This window comes from Empidonax traillii, unplaced genomic scaffold (assembly GCF_003031625.1).
Source record: "Empidonax traillii isolate 1590-97213 ecotype Southwest subspecies unplaced genomic scaffold, ASM303162v1 scaffold151:size923898, whole genome shotgun sequence".
NCBI classification, from domain to species: domain Eukaryota; kingdom Metazoa; phylum Chordata; class Aves; order Passeriformes; family Tyrannidae; genus Empidonax; species Empidonax traillii.
In genome coordinates, this window is record NW_020955344.1 from 333,093 (window position 1) to 342,315 (window position 9,223).

At 38.7% G+C, this 9,223-nt stretch overlaps 1 protein-coding gene across 2 annotated transcripts in view; it reads right to left on the minus strand.

The window, feature by feature from the left end:
* TMCO3 (transmembrane and coiled-coil domains 3) overlaps positions 1 to 9,223 on the minus strand; it is a 34,433-nt gene that overhangs the window by 23,453 nt on the left and 1,757 nt on the right. For both annotated transcript variants that reach the window (XM_027884640.1, XM_027884641.1), the window contains exons 2-5: positions 7,478 to 8,020; positions 2,916 to 3,095; positions 1,012 to 1,203; positions 167 to 295 (exon numbers count right to left, since the gene is read on the minus strand). In XM_027884640.1, the coding sequence (XP_027740441.1) occupies positions 167 to 295; positions 1,012 to 1,203; positions 2,916 to 3,095; positions 7,478 to 7,924 (948 nt within the window). In that variant the 5' untranslated portion in view covers positions 7,925 to 8,020. The remainder of the gene's footprint in view (positions 1 to 166; positions 296 to 1,011; positions 1,204 to 2,915; positions 3,096 to 7,477; positions 8,021 to 9,223) is intronic.

Consider the following 9,223-nt stretch of genomic DNA (forward strand, 5'->3'; position numbering starts at 1 on the left):
AGCTATGCTAGTCAGGGAACTACTTGTTTTAAACACTTCCTCCACTCTGGATTCTTTTTTTGTTTGTTTCTTAATGCATTTGAAGTTGGCAACACCATATTATTTTAAAACTACTTTTAAAGACTTTGACGAATTAAATCAGTCAAGAAGTAACTTGCACACTTACCTTGATACTGTTTAATCCTGAGGGTCCTAAGAGTACTCCGCAGATGATATATCCAAACATGGTTGGCAATCCTATTGTTGTGCACAGCCAGCCACATGGCAAAGACAACATTCCTATTGTCACAATATCCTAAATATGTAAGATTTACAAATGCATTAATATTAAGGACACACAATTTGGGACGAAATTAAAGACTATTATCTTTCAAAAGATAAACAGGTGTAAGCACGGCAGTTTTGTAGATGAAGAAGTAGTACTGACCTTAAGTAACTGGGGGACTTTTGATCAATTTTTAAATATTTTAAATGCATTATAGAAAGTAGGCAATTTCCTGGATGGAATGACACTTTGCAGTAAAACAAGATGGTGAAACAGATCTGTTTTGAGTTTATATAATTAAAAAAGGATCCCTATCCAGTTATTCTATTGGAAACATAAATACAATAAAAACCCTGCCATGTCTGTGTATTTTCCAGCACTCCTTCTTTCATCCCAAGGCACAAACAAATAAGTTCTCTCTACTGACAACATGCAAGTGGCTCATCAGGCACAGCAGTAGTTTGCTTTAAGACTGTGCAAGAGAAGGGATGGTGCCCCAAAGGTGCAACAAGATAAATAAGAACGAGAGGATTCACATGGCATCATGATTAGCCTTTTGAAGACTATCCTAAGAGTAGGGAACATATGGCCAAATCACCATAGATAGGGGACTCATGAATGCTGGGATAATTTTAGAGGAGCATATGCTGAATGTACATTCAATTCAACCAAGTAGTACTGACATGCAAACTAGTGGGACTAAATCTGACCAAAAGCAATGACAAGAATGTCTCTAAAATTATTACCTTTATGAAATGATGATCAGCACGAGGAATGGTTGAGTCTCTGGGTTTGGTAAGGATATACTGATTGTTCTGGGAATCAATAAGCATACTAAGACCTAAGTCATCCTCTACTTCTCTTTTTGAAGCATTTCTTTTGGAGTTGGCTTCATCTTCTTCCACCCTTAAAACTGCTTCAAAGTTTACACCTCTTACCTGTGAGAAAAAGAAAACAAATAATCAAACAAACAAAAAAGTGGGAGCCAACTAAGCTTATCATAAAAAGGGAAAGCCTATTAGCTGTGCTTGAAGTTTATACAGAACTTGTCAACATCAGCTAAAAATATCAGGTTTTTTCTCTAAGAAGGCCTTCATTTTCTTTATTAAAACTTGGGTGTCTTGAAATGTAACACGTTATTACCCTGAACAAAACAATTGGAGATTACAAAGTGATATTGAGTTCTCAAAAATCTGAATTAAAGACTGCATTACAAATCAAGAAAAGGCAACTGTTCTGTAAATTTGAAGGAGAAGTTGTAAAAAAAACACCTGTTTCTACCTAGTTATTTTCAGGATTTTATTTCCCAGAACAGCAATTCTTGAAAGCAGGTTGTAGTTCAGATTTTTTTTTTTTTTCATTTTTACCAGCTACACTTCTCTATTTGATTATATTTTAATAGAAGCCTGTATATCTCTATCAGAATACTGATGACTGTATTAGAGCTTCTCTGTTCTAAAATTCCAGTGTTTTCGCTTAAATGTTCCTAGCAAAGACAGAGATGCAAACAGCCCTCCGGGTTGCATTCCACGATTCCTTTTCTTTCACGGATGGAGATACAAGCAGAGAAAGAAAGAGATGCCCTGGAGGAGCAGGAGGCCTTGGCGTTTTTCCAGCTCTCAGGTGCCGCAGGACGAACCTCGCTGTTCCAGGGCGGAACAGGAGAGGGCGCTCCCGCGGCCCGGCCCGGCCCCGCCGCAGGCGCTCCGGGCGGGATCCCCGCGGGGCACAGCCGCTCCTGTCAGGTGTGATCGCATAAAAGCGCTGCTTTCACTTTCGCTCCATGCAAGTACAGCTACAAAAAAAATCCCACGGCTTGGCTCGCTACTACAGAGCAACTGTTTTTTAACTCCTCAGCACAATTCAAGAGCTGTGCTCACCTCGGAAGTCAACCTGCAAGTCAACCAAAACCTCTGAAGAGCAAAGGCCAAGTGAAGCTGCAACCCATGGCTACGCAAACAGGGCCAGTTTAGAGGATCTGTCTCTGAGGATGGCAAAATGGGACACTACAATAAGCTGACACATTCCCAGCTCCAGAAACACACAGCCTTAACCTGAGGAATACTGTCTACCATGCAACATAAAACCAAAGAACAATGCAGGTAGGCCAAGATGCAAAAGGCAAAGGAAGTCAGCAGTGGAAGAAAGCAACACCACAAATTTCAAGTCCTTCCCTTAAACAATGTATCTTTTCCCAGACTGTGAAAACTAACTGCAAGGATTCTTGTTCTCCCATAACTTTCTCAACAAAATGAAGATGTGGTGACTGCTTAACACAGTAACTTCATATCCTGAGAAGTTCATCACAGTTCCCCCCACCACAGTAACTTCATATCCTGAGAAGTTCATCACAGTTCCCCCCACCACTGAGATGCCATATCTCTGCCCCCCCGCACTGAGACGTCATATCTGTCATGGGCTCTATCAGTGAGGTGGACTACATTTGTCAAAGTGGCAGCTGCAGGGAGGACTTTCAAATCAAAACCACAGAAATCAGTAGCAAAAAGGAGCAATTATTCCTGATGCTCACTCTCCTTTAATCCTATAACCTTAACAACTATATAACGCACAAGAAACATGCTTACAGTGCAAATACTAATTATAAATAAATGCATACCAATGAAAAGACTGAGTCTAAAACATTACGTACAGATTTGTTGTCATCAAAGGCATGTTCTTCTATTTCCTCTTCCAATCTATCCGCTGCCTTCCTGACATCTTCCAGAATTTCATCAAGCATTGACAGGCTTTTGTTTTGATGCTGCATGTTCTTAAGGGCTTCAACCTGGTGTTTTTCAGCTGCTAAGAGTTCGACGTATTCCATTTCTTCCTGTTGAATTTTAGAACACACAGATAAAGTGCTGGCCATGCCTTTGAGCAGAAAAACATCTGACATAAATTTATGCTTCTTTTGACACAAATTCAGTGGACTTGCAAGAGCAACACAGACTTCATGATGGTATCTGAAGATTGCTTTCTCTTGTGCCAATTTTCATTGGGGTAACCGGACAAGAAAAACAACCACCAAAAAAAATATCCACCAATTACCTTTTCTAATCTTTTAAACAGTAGAGCTGACCTAAGGGTATGATCCAGAAAATACACAAAATTACTTACTTTGAGAAACTCTAGAAAACATTTCAGAGCCAAGTAGAGTTTAGCACTCAGTGCTTTAGGGGGGAAGTGTAATACCTTGAAAGCATAGCTATACTACCTACAACAAACAAATTGGATGGAAAACACAATGAATCTTAACTTTATAAAACCTTTTATAAACATAGGAAGAAGTCTGTTAATGGTTTTCAAAAATTACAGTAACTGTGGAAACTGCCACAAAAAAAGAAAAAAAAAAGAGTTGGGAGAGAGTCGAGATGAGCACCAATCACTCTATCCAAGTTTCCTGTTTATGTTTCCCAAGAAGCACTTTCCTATCAGCCTAAAATACTTGACTTTTTCCCCCATTTCAGTTTGGGCGTCTTATAAACTTACACTGATAACTTCTAAAATTCATTTCTAGGCTTCAGAAGTAAGAAAAGGAAAAAAGCTAATATGGTTTGATATAGTGTGAAAATACTTCAGAAGGTTCCCTAATAAAGTTATAATGTTTCATTTGTCTTTGAATGTTTCAGGTTAAAAAAGACAACCAGAGAGCTTAATTTACTAATCAAGACCAGACTTAACACTGTACCTTCTACATAGTTACCATGACAGTAACCAAACAGAATATTTTGTGTGTTGACAGAGAACAATCTGAGGTTTTTGAAAAAAAAAGATTATTTTCTTTACTTGCCTACATTCTTTTAAAGATGTTCTGCTTGAGAGAACAGTTATGAGTAAGGAAACATATGCAATTGCAGCACTTCTTCCTTCCAGTTAGGTTCAGGATGCTCACAACACTTAGATGAGAGAGACCCTACTTCTGCTCTTTAAGAAAGACAATGTTATTACGAAGGGCAAAATAGGCAAAAACTGCAAGCAATCTGTAGCTCTGAGTCAATTCCCAGAAAACACAAGTTCCTGTCTCCAGATGCCCTGCCATAGCCAGTTGTAAATCAAAGAATGTAGGTCTCCCTTAGGAGGCGTGTTTTACCTGCCTACCCTCCATAGACATCTTCAATAACCCAGATATATAATATGGTCCTAAACACCTATGCTTAAATAAGTGGAGTGTCCCCTCCTTCACACATTTGCAGATGGACATTTTTCCCCTTAAAACCTGCAGGAACATGCATGTAATTTAATCCATTCCTTGATGCCAAGACGAGAGTACGTTCAGTACAACCAGTAACTGTAGCTTAATTCTTTTAAAATCCCAACAGTCATATGAATGCCTCTGATTGTGATGAAACCACAGAATTGCTGTCTGTTGGTGTTTAGAATTACCATACTTACACCAGCATGACAAAAGATACCCAGATCCCAAAATAACTGGAGTTGGGATAAACGTAATTATTCACGTGTTTAGCCCAATGTCAACAATTAGTTCTTATGCAACACTTAAGTAGGAGACACAGTCATATTGCCTCGAGGAAATACATTTCCTATCTGGTGCTCTCTGCTAGCAGACATTGCCTGAAAGATGTAAAAAACAGCCACCATATGAGCTGCAGATTTTCTGCTCCTTCAGCAACAACTTAGAATGCAAGATGAATTGTTACATTCTTTCCCCTCAAAAACTGAAGAGGCTTTGCGTGCAGAGGGGCAATTTCAGTCCTTTCTGCTGGTGGAGACAAACAGGCTGAACAGAGCTAGAGGTAAACTGCAGAAAAATAAGTAATTCCGTAATTTTAAAGGAGTTAACTTTCCCTGAATAGCAACATAGAACAGCTTTGAAAAATCAGTTTAACTACAAGTTCCTTCAGTGAATGGAGATGAAAGTTTTTGTAGTCTATTAAAGAGGCATCTCTGTTTCCACCCACAGACTAGTGTGACAGCAGTAGAGTGGGACAACCACAGAGAATGGTGTCCATAAAAAGGACAAGTTATCTCAAATAACCTGCCATATGCTGAGCAGAAGTGCATTACAGTACAAACACTGTTCTGCAGCTGCTGGGATTGAAGACACCCAATCACAAGGTACATACCAAACCACCTCTTAAGCAAAGTAATATAGATAAGGATTGTGCACGTAACAGGAACGCCTAGAAACACATGAGCAAAATGAAGATAGATTGAGTAAGACTTTGGGACAATGCTGATTAAGAATGCAGTGTTGCTGTTGATCTCTACTACTTAAACAGAGATGACAAAAGCACATTCAGAAGAGGTTGCATCTTTGCACTACTTGCAAGTTTTTTTTTTCTTCCCATCAATGTCTGATTACTAGGCACCCAAGAAATCAGCAGCTTATAAAATTTAGGTAAGATTTTGTTGCTTTTTCCTGAACCTCCACACAGGCTCCTGGAGCAAAAGAAGGCAGAAACCATCTTCAGAGCTTCTTCTTTACTCCCCCCTCCCCACTGTGAATGATTCCACAACACCTTTTCCCAGCAGCAGAACCAGCAAGAAATGCATCACATGTACATCCAAATCCCCACACTAAACACTTTCAAGTACTTCAACTCAACAAAATTAAAATGAAGGAAGGAGTCCAGCCTCCATTTGTATTTTCCATAGAAATAATTAAAAGGTTAGAACAACAAATATTCCGTTTAAAGAATCATGTGCATGGCATGAGAAGGAAGGGTGTAAAAGATTGCTCACTCAAGTAAATGTCTTGATATGATAATACAAAAAGCCTACACAATCCACCTCTGTGAAAGTAAAGTTCTGACAGGACACACCTCTAAAACACATCACACATTATTATATACAAAGATCCCCTTTTAGGAGAAAAACCTGAATGAAGCACCATTCTCAAATTCAAGGACAGATTACCTCAGTACTTTACAATAACATTATCAAAAATTACGTAAATGAGAAAGAAAATTCTGGACAGCTTCAAGACTGCTATTTTACAAGCTCTGAGAAAGAAAAAAGGTGGAAAATCAAGTAATGCTCATAATGCTCATGACAATCGCTATCATTTCTATGCAGCAGAGGCTGGCACTACGATTAAGGATCAATATCCAAGTCATATCAAGCACTTCATTGGAACGCACCTAGATCCAAACCACTCCCCATCCAAATTTTTTGTAATTCAGCCTTTGTTTCCACTGCACAGAACCACTCCAGTTTCCCAAGCATGCATCTACTTCCAGCAGCCTTCCTTGCCACAAATCACTGCACACCTTTCTTGCACATAACCTTTCAGTCTTCACCTGTAAAGACCTGCACACCTCTTAACACAAATGCCTTTAGCGATTCTCTCAACTCAGACTCTAGACCCCAAATACATTTTTGTGCCTTCTCTCACGCCCTCGTGCAAGGGCAGCCTCCTCTTCTAGAAGATGGAAAACAATTCTTAATATGTTCCTCCAGTGGTTGAGGGGCAGAGCTAGGAAAAGAGCAATTACAGTAAATGAAATTTTCTCTCAGTGGGAGACTTTCAGAGCACTGCCAAGTCTAGAAGACAGTGGCAGATTGTGCACAACCTAATGGATCTGCATTGACATGGGAACTCATATTTTCCATGAAATACTTGTGCTCAACTATTACTCATCCATGTTTTTTCTTGGCAAAGTTATCTCAGCTGGCTCTTTCTTGAAAGCACTGCTTTTCAAACCTGCCCTTCTTAGGCTAAGAGTGCTATACTGAGTTTAAAAATCTAGTCACTTACTATTTTGCATATCCATTTTATCCCTATCTATACTAACAGGGAAATGAAAGGCAGTATGTCATGTTGTTTAAATTGTAGGCTTTGGTTGAGCAATTCTAAGGTAAAGTGGAAAAAGCAGTTAGTATTTTGCCAATTTATGGCATTATTTCCACTCTGATAACCCCACTGGCTTGTCTAGCATGACTGTGCTATGCGCACTGACTCACTCCTTGTATTCCTTTCTCTTTAACATAATATTTGCCATAGGTCTTATGATTATGCTTAGCTTTGTTTTGAGATAAGAACTATTGACTGCTATTAAGTTTTAAGCTCTACACCAGAATTACCTGTAAATTTACTAATGAGAACAAATAATTAATTCAAAATCCATTTTAAATATTGCAAGTTTTATAAAGGTACCCTTTTTTATTAAAACAGAATGAAACTGATTCACAATAAAATTAAAATCACAAGTAGAATATGAATACTCTAGTAATAAACATGGGGAAACTAACCTTAATTGCAGCTTCTCTCAAGGCTTCCAGCCTCTGTCTACTGCTTTCTTTCATGTTTACAACATCTTTGTAATCACCCTGTAGAGCTCTCTGGAGGCCATGAATTGCCTGAAAGACAGAGTTTTCACTTTCATTTAGCTCCTTTTGGAAAATTTCAAAGGTGTGCACCTGAAAAAGTTTCTCTTCATCAGACAGCCCTACATCCTTCTCAACTGCTCTTATGGCATTTTTCAGTTTGTTGAGAACAACGTTCTTTTGGCGAAGAAGACCAGACAGTTTTCTGCAACTTTCCAACACCCACTGCTTTCTCTGAGTGATAACAGCTCCTTTTCCACGGTGCAGCTTTATTGCATGCTTTACCACATCTTCATGTTCTGCAGGATTTGCTAACTGCCCACAAGGCAATGAAACCAACGTCCACAGAGAAATAAATCCAGTCGCCTTCATTCTTCACTTTATATTGCTCTTGGGAGAGACTGATAATTCACAACTGCTCAGAGGATTCTGCTACATGGTTTCCGCATCTCCAGTCCGCACACCAGGCTGCAAGATAGTACCAATCAGTTATCAAATGTGGTAATGCTGGGCCATGAGGTCAAACAAATGTAGAAAATGTACCCAAGATTGCATCCTACACCATGATCTTTACCAGAACACATATGGTCTCCTTCAGTCAACATTTAACAAAACCAAGAAAGAGCCCAAGGTTATGGACAGATTTTTGGTTTCCTCTTGACTATTTCCTAGATAGCATATTGTTTTAAAAACAGTGACTGGAAAGCTTAGTCATTTCACATGGTACTTATCTGCACTTCTTACATGAAAGAAAAGCCTTTAAAAATATCAGGCAATGATGTCACAGGCTACACTTCAACCTACAACTCCTTATTCTTATCTGTCAGTGAACCTCCTGTATTTTCTCAAACCTATCCTAAAAAAATTACATCGTAATCATTTCTTGTTTATAAAGTCTCAGAAGCATTAACACACTCAACAAAACATAATGAAAAAAAGCCTTACTGAAACAGATTATATTATGAATTGAAATTGTGAAGAAAAAACAGCAAAACCTCCTGGACTTCTGGGTACTACTAGTTTGGATCAAAGACCTTCTTCACCTGAAAGGCTGCAGGGCCTTGGGGTACTTTACTTCAAAGCTTACTACTGATTCTCATGATTTTAAAATAGTTATAAAACCACTAAATCAGTTCATTCTTAAGTTCATTTCCCAGCAACTACTTGAGAGATCCATATATAAACTGCTGTATTTGATTTTAATACCAAGTAGGATAGGATTTTAAAACTAAAAGCTACCTTATTTCCCTCAGGACCTACAGGAAAATGCTGACACTACTGTAAAATAACAAAGTTACAATGTCTTTTAAAAAAAAAAAACATAAAAAACTTTAAACACCTACCACCACCACAAAGCTATACATAGCAATGTATATCTGTACAAAATATGCATTTAACACTGAAGCATGGCATTGTAAAAATGCACAGCACACACAGCATGTTAGTAGATCATCAATACGGCAGGTATTTCCCTAAAACTTGAGCTACAATCTTGATCCCTCAGCCAACAGCCTTACTCAGGAACCAACATGTGGACATGGTCATCTGGGAGCAGTCTTACTAGGAAAGAATCTTCTTTTCCTGTAATGTAGTAACAGTCACAATCCCAAGCAACCAAGTCAGCCATCCTCAGTATATAGAATGATCTCTGAGCAACCTGGTCTTACGGAA